Here is an 18,108-nt window from a genome sequence, read left to right as displayed (position 1 = left end):
CCTCTATTAACTTAGCTTTCTTTCAGTAAAATGGGGATATGAATAGGACCTACCTTATTGGATTATATGAGGATTAAGTAAGTTCGATGAGGTATTTAGAAAAGTATCTGGGGTTCCCCATAATGAGTTATGCGATTGTTAAAGTTACATTTTTTCTGTCATGGGCAGCTTTGAATTTACAGCTCTTAAAAACCCCTAAAAGGACACAAAAAAAAATTTAATGGGGAAAAAAAAGTATCTGGGACATAGATTTTTCGTAAGTATTATGTCTTATTACCATTATTAACATCATCGTCTTCCTTCTCTTTTTCTTCCATACTTTGGATTAAACATTATTTCTTCCAGAAAACCTTCTCTAAGCCCTTTCTGGAGCTGCTTATGTAATGATCTGTGTCCTCTGCTAGACCAATGGAGACAAAGACTACGGCATTCCTGATCACCACTATATTCCCATACTCAGTACTGAGTCTGGCCCATAGCCAACTAAAATGGAAATTCCTTCGATTAAACCTAAACCCATTTTCCTTCTTCATCATTTGAAGAACTTAACATTTTTTAAAAAGAGAAAAAAATAATTAGAACATCCTCTCTAGTCTCTTGGCCCTTTAAAACTCAATACTGGGGCACCTGGGCGGCTCAGTCAGTTGAGCATCTGACTCTTAATTTCGGCTCAGGTCATGATCTCACAGTTCATGGAATCATTCTTGGGATTCTCTCTGACCCTCCCTCCACTCACGCACGCGTGCCCTCTCTCTCTCTCAAAATAAATAAAGTTTTTAAAAAGGAACCATCAATATGTATCACTTACATTAATTTCATAGTAAAGATAATTTTTTTAAATCTACCTATAAAGAAAGAAAGCAGATTTAAAGGTTTCTTTTCTCTAAATGTTATAAAAATAAACTACAAAAAAGTCACTAAAAAATAGTATCACAAACAGAAAAAAAGAAAGTATTATTCTCTCAATTCTTTATAGTTAAGCTTCCAAAGTCTTCAGCTATCTTTCTATGATCCTACTTAAACCAAAAGCAAATTAAACTTCTATTATTTGCATCTACCAAAAAAGCATTCTTATTAACACTCCTATTCTCACCCCAAATCTCCAATTAGTAAAGACTGGGAAATTCTGAATGTGCTGCTTGTGGTTCTCATTGTATAGCAACATATTTAAGTTCCAAGTGTTTTATTTTTTTCCGAATCTATTTCAAATGCAGAAACACAGAAATAGCCTAAAATAGAATCTCTATTCACTGTCAAAACTATTAGTAAATATTTAGTACAGAAATTGCCGAAGTTTTAACACTATTATAAATCAAGCCCTGGTACGGAGAAAAGACATCTGGCTAAAAAGCCTGCGTGTCTAAGTCCCCTGTCTTCTTTTATGGCTAGCCTGACCATAGTCCAGTGTTTCCCGAAATGCACGATCTTAAGAATCCTCTTTATTTGTGGGGCGCCTGGGTGGCGCAGTCGGTTAAGCCTCCGACTTCAGCCAGGTCACGATCTCGCGGTCCGTGAGTTCCAGCCCCGCGTCAGGCTCTGGGCTGACGGCTCAGAGCCTGGAGCCTGTTTCCGATTCTGTGTCTCCCTCTCTCTCTGCCCCTCCCCCGTTCATGCTCTGTCTCTCTCTGTCCCAAAAATAAATAAACGTTGAAAAAAAAAAAAAAAAAGAATCCTCTTTATTTGTTAAAAATACATTTGCCCACATTCTTTTCTTAGAGATTTTGATTTAGTAGGTCTATAGCGAAGACCTACAGTCCTTATTTTTAACAAGCACATCCAGTTATTCTTGTGATCCATGGGAGTTTGGATACTACCGTGGCATAAACAGACCTTTCACGTTTAGACAACGTCTGAGGAAGTCTCCAACGTATAAGCTCTTGTACAGGTATTCCAACTTGCCTTAAAAATCATTATCAGGAACTTTGGCAGGCAAGTGGAAAGAACATGGAGGCTGGAGCCAGAAAACCTAGATTCAATTTCTTCTGTCATTGGCTGTAACCCTGATGTCGGTCACTGTATCTCCCCCTGATTCTGGCATATTATGCAGAAATAACAAAACCAACCCTAACCTGCTTTGCAGGGATGTTGTGGAAACCATCTGAGAATACTTGCAAAATCACTTTGCAAATTAATATGTCATCATTACAGTAAAATTTCATTAATTCAGCCTCCTCTAATTCAGAATGTGTGAACACTATTGTCTAACCCACTGTGGTTTTTTTTCACATTATCTATAAAGAGATCATCACCTCCTTTCACATGACAGGCAAAGAGAGGTATTGGAAAACACAGATAAGCAGCAGTTCCCTGTTCCATAGCAAAATTATTAGACTGAATGCGCAAGATTAGGAAAGCTTGTTTACTGCATTAGCTCTGTGTATGTGACAAGTCTGGAGGTTCAGCTATCATTAAAGCAAGATTGGCAATATTTCTACTGGAGTTAGCTTGGTCGTGAGCAGTTAATGCCAGTCATTACAATAAAACCAATCTGGAGAATGAGTTTTCTACATACTAGGAATGTTAAGGGAGCACTAAAACTGGCATTTAAACTTCTAAAAGATACTGCAGCCTTTCCTGGCCACCTTGAGGAACACATACTAAAACAATACAATATTTCCTTGGCAATTCAGTGTCATCAACATAATCTGTAGTTGGGGGTATAAGCACAGCTGAGACAGTAGGTAAGATATTTGGATCAACTCACTCAGCTTACACCATTGTATTTAATGAGAAAGTTACCCCAGTCTTAATGACTGTGAAAGGGTGTACCAAGAGCATGACATAATGGCACCCTTGATGGGTAGAGGTGCATGTCATTTCTTCAAGAGGTCGGGCACTTGGACAGTGAGGGCTGTTTTTGCCCCATACCAGTTGCTGAATATATAAAGAAGTCCAATTCTGCCCACATCCTTGTTGTCAGCACCGACCACCCTGACAAATCCCTTCTACTCTACATCTCTCCTGCCACTGTTTTAGCTCAGTCTACCATGGATGAGTCTGCCATTCTCTGCCCTTTGCCACTGACCTGCCTTGCCTGGCCATTCTCTAACTGGATGTATGATCTTGAGCAAGTCATTACCTCTTTCAGAACATTTCCCTAAGAGTTCAACTGAAGAGGTCACCCTCTTCAATAGCCCTTCTGGTTTCATCACTCCATCATTGTTCTCTTCTGCTTCCTGATGACATTCCAATTTTCTTAAGTTTCTCACAAAATGACTGACTAAAGTTTTGTAAAAATTATCAACCAACAGTCATATTCATTTCTTTCCATGAGGCAAATAAACTACATATCCAACACACTCTGTGGAACTTTCTAGAAGTTATTGGCTATACATATTTACCAATCAATGACTTTCCCACCCAAGAGGTTTTCCAGGGAATTTGGTTCAATGCCTCCAACAATTTAAAAAGTCTAAGTGTTTAGAAGGTTTGGGCACATTTTAGCAGGACTTCAAAATAACATATCCTAGAGTTCTTTTTTCACTAATTCACTCAACCTTACCAATTAGCAAGATTTTGCCAAAACTTTAATTGGAAAAGTCTTTCTTCCTAAAAGAAAATCTATTTCCAAGAATTCTGTAAAGATTTGGAGATGAACAATATATATATTATTAAAATTCCATTAATAGTTAAGTGTTTATTACATGTGGCAGAGTGGTTGGTTCCCTGTAACAATTTCCTAAAACCACAGATGAAAAAAGGTTAGCTTATTACCAATTCTACTTAAGGACATCTTTTTGATCTCACTGCATTTCACACTTTCAAATTGTTATCCAGGCCCTGCTGTAATATAATAATTCTATAACCATTCTTTATCTAACCAGCCTTGGTTTAATTTCAATCTAGATTTTTAGGTGTGTGTCACTTGAAATTTTAAAGCAAAAAAGAAAAATGGGGGTGCCTCAGTGGCTCAGTTGGTTAAGCGTCCAACTCTCGACTTTGTCTCAGGCCACGATCTCCTGAACTACGAGTTCGAGCCCTGTGTTGGGTTCTATGCTGACAGTCTTTGGATTCTCTCCCTCTCTTGCTGCCCCTCCCCTACTCACTACCTCACTATCTCTCTCAAAATAAATAAACTTAAAAAAAAATGGGGCACCTATTTTGGCTCAGTCGGTTAAGCATCTGACTTTGGCTCAGATCATGATCTGCCCCTCATCAGGTTCCGTGCTGACAGCTCAGAGCCTGGAACCTGATATGTTATATCAGATTCTGTCTCCCTCTGTCCCTCTCCCACTTGCACTCTGTCTCAAAAATAAACATTAAAAAAAATTTTTTTAAGCAAAAAACAAATATGGTATGCACATTTTGCAAAAAAAAATACAAAACCCAAGCAAAACACCCCACCCCCAACTGAAATACACCAGAACCTCAAGGAAAAAATATTCACTCACCAAATATTACTTACTGTGCACTATGCAGGGGCTTATAGTTCAGAACAAATGAGGTATTGCATATGCATGTGTGTGTATACACAAATGACTAATAAGGCAAAATGGGGAAAAGCCCACAAGATAGAAAACAAGCACTATCAGGGTTCCAAAAGTACACTTCCACCTGGGCAGCCAGAAAAATTCATAATCTGGCCTCTGAAAAGTGGGTAGAATTTCACACAGAGGAAGAGTGAGGAAGGGTGTGTAATAGGAAGAGAAAGAGCACTCCCAGCAGAGTGAGATCAACATTCAACAACCAATGAAACTACTACATGTCCCTGCACAAAGACACAGAAGCAGAAAGAATATTCAAGGACAGGCATGTCTAGGACACAGTAAGTCATTTGGAGATGCATCCAAGAAAAGATGCAGAAAGGGCCACATTATGAAATGAGACCAGAAATAGACATAAGAACATGATGAAAAAGGGCTAAGCAGCTTGGTATCTGTGTAGAAATTAGGTAACTTGAAGTTTTTGAGTAAGGTGTACCAGGTAACTTGTTTCAAGATTTTGGGGGAATGTGAAAGTTGCAAAACACCACCACAGGGAGGTGATACATCAAGGAACCTGGAGAAAAGTACGGATGGGAGAGAGCCTGTGCTGGTAGATTCCTCTCTCTCTCTCCTAGCTAGAGGAGGGAAAGGAGTGTGATGGCACTCTCCTAGCTAGAGGGGGAAAGGAGTGTGATTCTAAGATGTGAGGTGAAGGAGCAGGCTGGCCACTTGCTGCATTTGACCCCCTGGAGTAATTTACTTGGTCCACAGAGTACACTTGAGAAATGTGCCTCAGTCTGAAAAAATTAAGAAACTTTCCATTTGAAAATTGCTATCTGGGGCTTCTCAGGAAGAATCCAAGGGGACAGGGCCAATGTTACTGACAGGTAACAACTGGAGGAAGAGTCTATGCCATGACTGATCTCTGGGACGGTACCCACACACGCATTTACACCTGGTCCACTTCACTCATTTACTTAACCTGCTAGAGACATTTGAATTTGCCATCCTGATTTAGAGGCTGGGTGACTCTAAAATTAGCAAAAATAAGGATGTCCAGAACAAGCAAGACAGAGCAAAGAAGCTGAATTTTAGACATGCTAGGACTGAGATCTTTGATAACCATCCCGAAGGGAATATGCAGTAAATTATTATGAAAACTCTGGGAAAAAGGAGATGGATATAGATGGGAAGAAGAATTACCCCCACAAGTAAAAGTGACAGCTGATATAACAACAGTATCACCTAACATTTATATAGCATTTGGTAAATAAATGCCAAAGACTGTTCTAAGTATTTCACACCTATTAACTCATGTAATCATCATATCAAACCTATTATTATCCCGATTTGACAGAAGAAAAAACTGAGGCACACAGAAGTCAGCATGATGTAGTTTGTAACTGGCAGAGTTGGGGTTCAAAAGCAGGTTGTCTAATTCCAGAGTCTATATTGGGAGAACTTCTTCCTGAGATTATAATCTATATTTTGGTTTTATACTAAATAATCTCATTTTATGTCCATCAACTGATGAATGGATAAAGAAATTGTGGTTTATATACACAATGGAGTACTACGTGGCAATGAGAAAGAACGAAATATGGCCCTTTGTAGCAACGTGGATGGAACTGGAGAGTGTGATGCTAAGTGAAATAAGCCATACAGAGAAAGACAGATACCATATGTTTTCACTCTTATGTGGATCCTGAGAAACTTAACAGAAGACCATGGGGGAGAGGAAGGAGAAAAAAAAAAAAAAGAGGTTAGAGTGGGAGACAGCCAAAGCATAAGAGACTCTTAAAAACTGAGAACAAACTGTGGGTTGATGGGGGTGGGAGGGAGAGGAGGGTAGGTGATGGGCATTGAAGAGGGCATCTTTTGGGATGAGCACTGGGTGTTGTATGGAAACCAATTTGACAATAAACTTCATATATTAAAAACAAACAAATAAATAAATAAATAATTTCATTTTAGAGATTGGGAAACTGTTAATATTTCTTACATTTATAACTAATCACTTAAGAGAATAGAGAAAGAAAATATAATTCCCCCACCAAGTTCATTAACCCTCAGTCTCAACAATACTGGAAAACCTTACTTAATAGATATTTTTATCCATTCAATCAATATATATCAGCATTTACTATGTGTGGGCACTGTTCTAGGTGCTTGAGATACATAAGTGAACAAAAAAGACAGACTTTGGTCCTTCATGGCGCTTCCATTCAAAAAAGGGGTAGGCAAACAAGAAACATCATAAATGAGCAAAGTATACAACATGGGAGATAGTGACAAGTACTATGAAAAAGGACAAGGACAGCAGGGTAATGGGGATCAGAAGTGGGGTCAGGGACAGAGGATTGTGAGTTTAAAGGCAGGAGGAAGGTAAAAGTTAGCCATGTGGATATGGGCAGGGGCGGAGGGGTGGACATTCCAGGAGGAATGACTAACCAAAGGCTCTAAGGCAGCAGTGCCAAACGCATCCAAGGAAGTGAGTTCAAGGAAGCGTGTTCAAGCAGGAAGTGAAAGTGACTGGGAGGGAGACAGAGAGAGAGAGAGGAAAAGTAGGCAGAAATGAGGTCAGAGATAAAAGAAGCCAGAAGGCAGGTGGTTGAAAGCCTTGTCAACCACAGAAGTTTTTAATAGGAACAGGATGAAAAGCCAGGGGAGGGATCTGAGTACAGGATCACATGATTCAACATGAGCTTTTCAAGGATCACTCTGGCTGTTGTAGAAGAATCGACTGTAGGGGGATGCCAATGTTGGATTAGAGAGACAGGAGGCTGCTATTTTATCAAGATAAGAGATTTCAGTGGCTTACACCAGAGTGTAGAAGGGACTGGATTCTAGATATTCTTAAGTTAAAGTCAATGAGCTTTCCTAACAGACTGTACGTGGGGTGAGAGAAGAAGAGTCAAAGATAATTTTAAGGTCTTTACAAATTCAGTGGAAAAGTTGCACATAACTGAATCTTCCTAAACCTTCGTATCTGAGGTTCACTAAGGGGAGCCAGATTTCAAGGAAGCACTTGGTAAATCTTTTCACAAAGCCAGAAATCTTCCTCTCATGGCACTAATCTCCTCTTAACTGATCAGTTCATAACTTCATATTTCTAATAGTTTATCAGCTGAGTGAACTACATTATTCTTGGCTTCAATAATCCTTCTTCATCAAATAAGAGTAATGTATACAAATAAAAGATGTCACTAGAACCTCATTCACAACTCACTTCATTGTCATAATACTCCTGAAAAGTATCAGCCCCATTTGATAGATGAAGAAAGTTATTCTCAGAGGTTAACTATCTTTGCCCAATGTCAAACATTTTATTTATTTTTTAATGTTCATTTATTTTGAGAGAGAGGCACGTGTGTGAGCAGGGGAGAGGCAGAGAGCGGGAAAGAGAATTCCAAGCAGGGCTCCATGCTGTCAGCACAGTGCAATCTCCTGAACCGAACCAGGAGGTCAGACCTGAGCTGAAATCAAGAATTAGACGTTTAAAAATAAATAATTGTTAAAAAAAATTTTTTTTTTTTAAAAAGGGGGGGGCGCCTGGGTGGCTCAGTTGGTTGAGCGTCCGACTTAGCCTCAGGTCATGATCTCGTGATTTGTGAGTTCGGGCCCGTGTTGGGCTCTGTGCTGACAGCTCAGAGCCTGGAGCCTGCTTCAGATTCTGTGTCTCCCTCTCTCTCTGCTCCTCCCCTGCTCATACTCTGCCTCTCTCTGTCTCTCAAAAATAAATAAACGTTAAAAAAAATTAAAAAAAAAAAAGTTAGACGCTTAACCGACTGACCCACCCAGGCACCCCAACTTCAAACATTTTAGCCACTAGCAAAGCTTACCCTTGCTATTCTGATTCCAAAGCCAATGGTCCCCTTATCACTACTGTTAACCCATGTAATACTCTTGAGAGATAGTCATTGTTCTAAATCGTAAGTCTGCTAGCCTTTCCTCCCCTGCCCCACTGACTAGATCATTTAAATAGAAGTAACTTCACTTAATGGTGGTAAAGATGAACTCTGCAGAAACTGGATAGTCTCCCTGGAACTGCCAGTCAGAGACAGGGCAAACCCATTGTTTCACTAGACAAAATGAGTAAATAAAACACAGCATTCCCTCTGGTGCTGGATTTATGGCAGGCTTCTCAGCTAGCACACCATGGTTTTATGGACTGACCTCGAAAAAGCAGTAGCCCAGTTTCAGAGTTCATTCAACAACCCTATCACCCAGTCCCTGGTAAGAGCAGAACTTCCTACACCATGGTGATTAGATATTTTTCCCCCGGGGAAGAAATGGTCTCTGAAAGATGATAACCAGGAATGAATGGCACAAGAGTAGTCACCCACACTCTAAAGTATGAATTTGCATTTTGGGTTTGTTTGGGTTTTTTAAGGCAATTTTGACTGTGGTGATCTGAATAACTTGCACTGGTCCATCTCTATGGCAATGCAACAGTGTCAGGAAGGTCATAGAAACAAGGAATTCTGTTTAAAGTTGCAATCCACAACATTATCCTTGTGCTTAAAATCCCTTCAATTGTTCTCCCTGACCTTCGCCTAGATTCAGTAGCCCCGCTTGCCGGCCCAATCTCCCCCCCTCCACTCTTCATCTTGCATCGTGCCCACCCGTTCTCAGCTCTAGTCACTCAGGCCTTGTTTCATGCAAGCCGCCCAACATCCGGCCTCAGGAGCCAAACACCTGCTGTTCCTTCTGTTCCTGCTGCTACTCTTCCCTTCCCTTCAGATCTCAGCTCCCTCATCACGTCCCCAGGGCAGCTCTCTTGGGCCTCACTCACAAGTTCTCACAGAACCAAGCAGGTCTTCTTTATCACTTAACAGCACAATTTGTTCATCTGATTGCTGTTCACCAGCCCGTTGGTCTATTCCAAGGTCCATGGACAGCACTCAACAGTATTTGTGGTTGTGGATGGACAAATGAATATATCAAACTCTCCACCAAGCACAGTGAAGGCTCTGCTTACCCAGCCTCCCAACATTAACCTCCATCTATCCCAGAAGATGGATGAAAACTGCCAAATTTTTATTTTCACTAAATATGAGAAGAGAAATGGAATAAAGGATCCACTGTGCTATAGATTGAATTTGTGTGGTAAGGACCAAATTTATGTGGAAATCCTAATTCCCAATGTGATGGCATTAGGAAGGGGGGCCTTTGGGAGGTGAGTGGGTCATGAGGGTAAAGCCTAATGAATGGGATTAGTGCTCTTATAAGAGAGACTCTGGAGGATTCCCTGGCCCTTCTGCCATGTGATGACACAGTCTATGGTGTCTATAGATGCCATCTAGTCTACAGTATTTTTGTTACAGCAGCTCAAGTGAAAAAGATACGCTATTTTTATTTTTTTTATTTTTTGAGAGAGAGGGGGAGAGAGAGAGAGAGCAGGGGAGGGGCAGAGAGAGAGGGAGAGAGAACCCCAAGAAGGCTCTGTGCTATCAGCTCCAAGGAGCTGCAAGGCTCCAACTCACAAACTATGAGATCATGACCTGAGCCAAAATCAAGAGTCGAATGCTGAACTGACTAAGCCATCCAGGCACCCCAAGGTACACTATTTTTAAAAAGTGTTTTTTTAACTTATCCTTCTCTACAAATGGCATTTGATGGCATGGAAACTGATCTATTCAAATCCACTTACCCATGTATTCTAAACTTATAAATCTCATTATTTAAATCTTTCAGCATATTTTTTTCAGAAACTGAAAGAAATAAATTATCCTCAATTCAAACAAGCAAAACAATGAAAAAAAATAGTTTTGAAGCTCAATAATCTCAGTTGCAACAACAATGATAATCTTCTTTCTGAAGATTATCTTTCTGTGGTCACCCGGATATCAACTTTTTTTTTTTTAAGTTTATTTTGAAAGAGAGAGAGAGAGACAGAGAGACAGAGAACATGAGCAGGGGAGGGGCAGAGAGAAGGAAAGAGACAGAATCCCAAGCAAGCTCTGCATTGTCAGCGCAAAGCCCGACGCGGGGCTCAGTCTCAAGAATCGTGAGGTCATGACCTCAGCCTAAATCAAGAGTCAGACGCTTAACTGACTGAGCCATGCAGGCGCCCCAGATATTAACTTTTTCTTACCAAGACTTACCTTGTCAATTAGCTCAAGTAATTAGTACATAATGCTAGTGAGGCTAATAAGATTACTAATAATGTTATCAGCCTTTGTGTGTCAGGCACTGTACTATCTGTTTTACATAGAATAAGTATTCCCATTTACCCTTTAAAAGAATCCTATGAAACAGGCATGCACTATTATCCTCATTTTGCAGATGAGGAAAGTGAGGCTCAGAGACGTTTACTACCCTCCTCAATGTTACACACTGCTCGTGAGTAGAGAAGCTAAAATTCAAGTCTAGGTGTGAGCCTCCAAGGGTTCAGGTTTGACCTCTAAATAGGAAACTTTAACACTGCATAAAAAAGGGGGGGAGGGGGAGAAAGAAGGAAGAAAAAAAGAGGGGGGCAGGGGGATAGTGAGGGCTAATGGGAGGGTGTGGGGAAAAGATATTCTAGCTCAGAGTACAGAGGCTGAATTTCTAACTCCAGAAAACCTTCTTTGGTTTCTCCTCCAAGTAAGACCAAGGCATGCTCTCGGCCTGACTCTCCTCCGCCTCTGCTTCCTCTCACACAGCTCTAGCACAACGTCTTTAAGGCTGTCCTGCTAACTCCAATCTGGAAACCTTGTTCCATTTAGGCCCATGGACTCCCTTTTTGGAGCTAACTTGCAGAACGAACAAATACCTTCCAGAACTGTTATGTTGTTTCTCTGCCCTCCTTCACCTGCCCTGCTTTAAAACAAAAAACAAACAAAATTGGGTTCTCAAAAAACATGGCACGACTGTGAACAACATCAGCTCACCAGCAAGAACAGGTATACTCAAGTCTCCTTAATGTCAACAGGAAGCATATTACATGTATCAAGCTAGACTTCCAGGGCATCACTGAATCCATCGGAGAACACCAGAGTAATAAACAAAAAATAAACAGCATCTGAGGTCAGATCCACCCATAGTGATGGTAGTCAAACGCTTCGCTTTATTAAGGCGCCTGACTGCCTTTCCAGTGTTTTTTCATGGAGCAACAAGATTCATGGTTATAAATCTGAAGAAAATCCTGAGCTACTTGATTCCAAAACGTTCTACCCTAGTCTACAATGCTTCCAGACATACCAAGCATGTGCAAATTTGAAAGTGTGCCTTCAATTAAAAGCAATGTGTTCTGGGGTACCTGGCTGCCTCGGTCGGTAGAGCACGTGACTCTTGATCTCAGGGTCAAGATTACTTAAAAATAAAAGCTTCAAGAATTATTTAATAAAAAGAAATATATGTCTAGGATATAAAGGAAGCCACCCCCAAGTACTTACTCATGCAGTGTGTAAACCAATCACCAACACGCAAACACGTGCACTGCAGAATGGACAACTTGGCTTCAAATCCTGATCTTCTCTCACTAGCTATGAAACCATAGACAAGGGAAGTCATTCACCTAAGCCTCTGTTTCTTCCTCTGTACACCGGGGATAATAGAGCATAGCTCAGAGACAGATTAAATATAGACTATGTCAAGTGCCTGGAACACTTCAAGCATTCAATGGTATTTATTTTTTCCGGGCTTGCCAATCGAAATAATTAACATTTCATACATAATTCCTCAAATGATGTGATACCGCAAAGCCTAAGAAAGGGACCTACTGTCAACAGGCCCTAGTTACTCAAGCAGCCGTCAACCACTGGAGGTAACTAGACCAATCCTATGTAGTTATCCACTGTAAAAACAGAAATTATGCATCACACCTGATTTTCAGAATCCTTTGATTCTTGGAGCTTGGCTAAACAAAGCCAGTTTTGATGAATGGCTTTTCTACAAAAGAACCCCACCAACCCATAACCTTTCTAAGTCTTCACTGTCCACTAAATTAGGAAAACCTTGGAATATTACAGGGCCAAATGGAGTTCCATCAGCATCCAAAGCTGCAAAATCCCAGGGATCTGCTAATATAGATGTGCAGACAGCAAAATGCAGAGGTAAAAACCCTTTGCAAAATCTAAACTCACTCCACAGAATGGAATAGTATTCAGCAATGATAAGAAATGAAGCACTGAAATATGCCACAACATGGGTGAACCTTTAAAACACTGTGCTAGGGGCGCCTGGGTGGCGCAGTCGGTTAAGCGTCCGACATCAGCCAGGTCACGATCTCGCGGTCCGTGAGTTCGAGCCCCGCATCGGGCTCTGGGCTGATGGCTCGGAGCCTGGAGCCTGTTTCCGATTCTGTGTCTCCCTCTCTCTCTGCCCCTCCCCCGTTCATGCTCTGTCTCTCTCTGTCCCAAAAATAAATAAAAAACGTTGAAAAAAAAAAATTTAAAAAAAAAAAAAAAAGAAAGAAAAAAAAAACACTGTGCTAAATGAAAGGCAGTCACAAAATACTTCATATTGTAGGATCCCATTTATATGAAATATCCAGAATAAGTAAATGCATATAGACAGAAAGTAGATTAGTGGTTGACTAGGGCTTGAAGGGGTGAGGGTTGGGGGGTGATAGCTAACAGGTATAGGTTTTCTTTTAAGGAGGATGAAAACATTCCAATCTTAAATTATAATGGTTATATTCACAACCTGTGAATATAATAAAAATATTGAACTATACACTTTAAATGGGTAACTTGTATGGTATGAATTATATCTCAATGAAGTTATTTTTTAAATCTAACTGGTTAGTGGATCCTTTATTTTTTTTTTTTTCTTCTAATGTTTGTTTATTTTTGAGAGAGAAAGAGAGAGTGTAAACAGGGGAGGAGGAGAGAAGGAGGGAGACACAGATTCCGAAGCAGGCTCCAGGCTCCGAACTGTCAGCACAGAGCCTGATGCAGGGCTCAAACTCTCGAACCAGGAGATCATGACCTGAGCTGATATCGGCCGCTTAACCCACTGAGCCACCCAGGCGCCCTAGTGGATCCTTTATTCTTTGCTGCTTGCAGCAATATCCTCTCCATTAAAAACTAAACACAAGAGCTCAGAGTGTGGTCGTGGGTTGAAAGTTATGAAGTATCTTGGCTTCAGAAGTATACTTACCTTGCCTTTACATCTATCACCTCCACTTTATTTCAATATCAATCATTTTAGATGAATTGTACGATGAAAACTGCTTAAATAAATGCAAAATTTATCTATGCTTAAACCAAAGCCTACAGATTACATTCTTTATTTCTCCACAGCAACGACTGTTCTCTCCTTTATTTAGTACAAACTGACCACTTTTGTTAGCAATCTTCTTCTGATTATTTGCAACAGTGACCTTCCAACAACTAAAGCTCCACTTTCACAGGAGTTCTTTGTTCTCCTAAGAGATACAAGTATCGCATAACAATGACAGGCAATATTGGCAAAACCCTCTTCGCCCGGTCCTAGTGAAATCAGCACAATTCCTAACTCGGGTGGAAATGGTACTGGAAAAGAAGCAGGGAAAAGAGATGACCTAACTCACAAAGGAGATAGATTAGAGTGTGGGCCAAGTAATGGATGGTCTTAAGACCCTAACTAGGAATATGTGATCTGAAATATTTTTACTAATTGCAAAGAATACCTGCTTTCGAGTTTTTACAAACCTTCAGGGTTTGTTTATTTCTTGTTGAGATATAATGACATAAAACATTATATTAGTTTCAAGTATACAAATCACGATTTGACAGTTGTATATATTGTGAAATGATCACCACAATAAGTCTAGGTAACATCCATCACCATAATAGTTACAGAATTTTTTTCTTGTAGTGACAACTTTTTTTTTTTTTTAAGTAAGCTCTATGCCCAACGTGGGGCTTGAACTCATGACCCCAAGATCAAGAGTCACATGCTCTATCGACTGAGCCAGCCAGGCACCCCTTGTTGTGAGAACTTTCAAGATTTAATCTGTTGGCAACTTTCAGATTTCCAGGAAAGTATTATTAACTATAGTTGCCATGCTATACATACGATGTATTTATTTTTCCAAGCTTTTGTTTTTAAATTTAGAAAAGCTATGTGATCAATGCACCAGTTACTATAGGAAAAGACAAAAAAAAAAAAAAAATTGGGACCCACACTCCCTCCCCTTCAGATTCTAAAATCTGAGAAATTAAACATACTCACACGAAGGGACTTAAGAATAACAAGAATAAAAACATATTATCAACTCAGTGCACACTACTACATAACACTTAAAATATTTAATAGGTTATGGAGAGGAAGATGTTAAATGTTAGTACCAGAAAGTAGATAATGCCTCCATAATACGGCCTGCTAACACCACTTATTCGAAGAAGGCTGCACAGGATTAAGATACCCATTTTATAGGGGAAAAACTTATTAGTGCTATTTACGCACAAAAATTAATTCCAAAATCATAACTTTGGTTGAAAAAATTATCTAATTTTAATCTGTTTAACCCTAATTATTCAAGTGTCATCTCTGCTGCTTTCTTTGTCAAATTATTGCAGTTCATCCCTCCAACTGATACAAATAACCTGTTTAAGATGAGCTACTCTTAATTTTGTTTCTCAAAGATTCCCTGAATTTGGAGAGGTAAAGGAAATATTTTAAGATCCAGGCCACAACATACATGTAATGCTACAAATAATAACTTGATCATTTCTTCTGCATAAGTACTTGAAAAAGAGATTTTTCTAACAATCCAAGGTAGACTGAACTCAACAAAGTGTCACTTAGACACTGATCCTTTCAGTTATATCCCAGTGTTCTGGTTCAAATTTCACTTCTAAATCTTTTAAAAAAAATTTTTTTTTTCAACGTTTATTTATTTTTGGGACAGAGAGAGACAGAGCATGAACGGGGGAGGGGCAGAGAGAGAGGGAGACACAGAATCGGAAACAGGCTCCAGGCTCTGAGCCATCAGCCCAGAGCCCGACGCGAGGCTCGAACTCACGGACCGCGAGATCGTGACCTGGCTGAAGTCGGACGCTTAACCGACTGCGCCACCCAGGCGCCCCGTAAATCTTTTAAACATTTCCTTCAATTTATCAAATATCCTTCCTCTGGAACCAAATCTTTTCAATACTTTTACTGTAAACTCATATATAGATGACTTTGATCATTAGAATTATTAGACACCAGGGTCAATTTTAGTTAAAAAAAAAATTATTAACATTACTCTTTGCTTACAAATCACAAAACTTCATCTTGATATAGAATTTCCTAATGCATTGGAATCTTGTGTAACTATTTCAAAAGTTCACAAGCAAGTTTTCCAAACAACAATCAAGAAATTGGGCAAGTCAATTGCAAAATCATAAACTTTATTATAATCAACTTGAGCACTTCACTTGTTTTTCAAGGAATATCAAAAAACACTAAGTGATTTTTTAAAAAATAAGTACTATAATGTGAATAGCTGCTTCACATCATGGACAGAACTCATACAAATCCATTCCTACTTGAGATGTGTTCTGTTTATGTGGCTGTCCCAAAAGGTTAATTTCTTACATCTTATGTTTAAATGTTTTTGAATGAATAAAGACTATGTTGTTACATTATTTGTCTACCTTACTTGAGCCTAGTCTGAAGGCAAACCCTTAACTATCCCAAAATTCAATAAAATGCTCAGTCAAGTGAACATTCAATCATAAACCAGCAGAATAAATCATTACAGAGAACAACCATAGCACATTACTTGGTTTAAAAAAACAAAACAAAACCCAGAGGCGCCGCTGACTTGGCTGAGGGTCAGACTCTTCATGTCGGCTCAGGTCCTGATCCCAGAGTTGTGGCTCACAGGTTAGGATCAGACTCAGAGTCAGGCTCAGCGCTGGGTGTGTGGCCTGCTTAAGATTCTCTCTCCCTCCCTCTGCCCCTCCCCGCTCGTGCTCTCTTTTTCTAAAATAAATTTTAAAAAATTTTTTTAAAGTTTAAGCCCAAAGAAATGAAAAATACAGAAACAAAAAATATAGAAAAAAAAGCCAGTGCACAACTTCCCTGCAGGTAATTTTCCCAACTTCTCCAATCCGACCTTTCTCTTTCATTTTTAAAATCCTCCAACTGAATGGAACTAGATCCATGTGCTTAGCTCTTAGTGGGAATACTTTTTGCTACAAATGTTCTTCTGCAAAAAGTATTTCTGATTGCTAGAGAGCAAGTTACCGTTTTGCAGAAGCAATACTTATGTTGCACATTAAGACTCCAGAAAAGTTTAAGGAGAATTTTTTTTTTTAAATTGCAAATGATACGAAATAGGCCGAATCCAAGTAACTAGAGAGAGGTAAGGTTCCAAAAGGCAGAAAGACTTCTGAAATTCTATGTTCTTCTCGTCCACCCTGCCCCCCAAAAAAGTCAACAAAATGCTTTCATCGTCAGCACGGGGCCATTATTCAGGTCAAGCGAAAAACTTTACTTTAAAAACACTCATTAGGGGTTAACGAAGGTGCGTACACCGTGACTGGGGAGGCAGCAAGGTGACTGACTCCCGGCCATGAACCAGGAATGGCTTAAAGGACACAAGCCCCTGGCAGTTCCGGCCAGATTCCTCCCGCACCCACCAAGTGGCACTTCAGATTTCGCTGAGCTGGGCCAACAACGTATTAAGTATTTAAAACCTCTACAAGTCTAGGCAAGCCAGTAGCTGACTAATGGGGTCAGGGGCGTACGCGGGACGCAGGAGCTTCAGGAAGGACAGGGGACCTGGAAAGGGGAAGGCCCGGCGCTGGTCACCACCCGCCAGGCCCCGGCCCGGAGCAGCGCGAGCCGCCGCAGAGGCGAAGGGGCCGGCGGCGCTGGACTGCACTCACCTGCCCATTCTCCGAGCCCGGGTCCGACCCCTACCTCGTGACTCAAACCCCAGACCCGAAGGGCCGTGAAGAGCGAGCACGAGATGCGCAGGGCCAGGTAGGCCACGGTGCCTGCGCCCACCCAGTACAGGAAGCCAGCGGCAGGAAGAGCGCTCTCCATGGCTTTCAACTAGGCCTTACTACCTTCGTGAATGAAAAAAACGAATGAATGAATCCAGGAAGAAGCGCCTGCCCGTGACGGTGAGGACGACACTAACAGGCGCTTCTCTTGCGCCTCTTTCGGCCTAAACCCCGCCCACGGCGCCATATCCGTGCCGCCATTGGTGGTCTAGCGTTCCTTCTGTGCTTAGTGCGTCACCCATTGGCTGATTCCAGTTTCGCTACCCCGCCCATGTCCCCCCTGGCGTGTCCCCGGCCGCGTTTCCGTTCTAAGACTGCTGATCGTTCGCCTGCCAATCAAGCTTCAGCCCCGCCCAGCACGCCACCACGCCCCCAGGATTCCGCCAGAGGGCGGCGTGTCTCACCCCACCAATTCGCCCAGGTCTCTCATTGGCTGCAGCAGTCCTCACGACTACGGAAGACAGCGCTCCGATTGGCCAGTGAGACAGCCTCGTTTGAGCTCGGGATTTAGGAGGGAATGGGGTCTGAGAAGCCACGAGTGAATGGAAAGGTGGTAGTAAGAAGTGGGCGTGGAGTCATGGTTTTATTTTCACCTCTTTATTAAACACTTCTTTTTCATTGTTAAATGTGCCGTTATTGTTCCCATAAACTTTTCCGAATAAAGGCTTGCATCTCCCGTTTCTATGCCTTCCACCCAGCGCATCTTCCCTCAGGTTACAGGCACTTACTGTGGACCTTCTAAATGCTCCCTTCCGCCCTGAGCATTAAACAGC

At 41.0% G+C, this 18,108-nt stretch overlaps 1 protein-coding gene across 1 annotated transcript in view; it reads right to left on the bottom strand.

The window, feature by feature from the left end:
* Positions 1 to 17,487, bottom strand: part of HSD17B12 (hydroxysteroid 17-beta dehydrogenase 12) — a 166,765-nt gene extending 149,278 nt beyond the window's left edge. Inside the window, exon 1 of the mRNA XM_047071063.1 lies at positions 17,216 to 17,487. Coding sequence (XP_046927019.1) covers positions 17,216 to 17,375 — 160 coding nt within the window. The 5' untranslated portion in view covers positions 17,376 to 17,487. The remainder of the gene's footprint in view (positions 1 to 17,215) is intronic.
* Between the last annotated feature and the right edge of the window lie 621 nt (positions 17,488 to 18,108).

Source organism: Lynx rufus, unplaced genomic scaffold, assembly GCF_022079265.1.
Source record: "Lynx rufus isolate CCGP_SWC_20201006 ecotype Redwood Valley unplaced genomic scaffold, mLynRuf1.p SCAF_9, whole genome shotgun sequence".
Taxonomy (NCBI): Eukaryota; Metazoa; Chordata; class Mammalia; order Carnivora; family Felidae; genus Lynx; species Lynx rufus.
The sequence above is the reverse complement of the archived record's forward strand: the minus strand, read 5'-3'. Positions and strand labels throughout refer to the sequence as shown.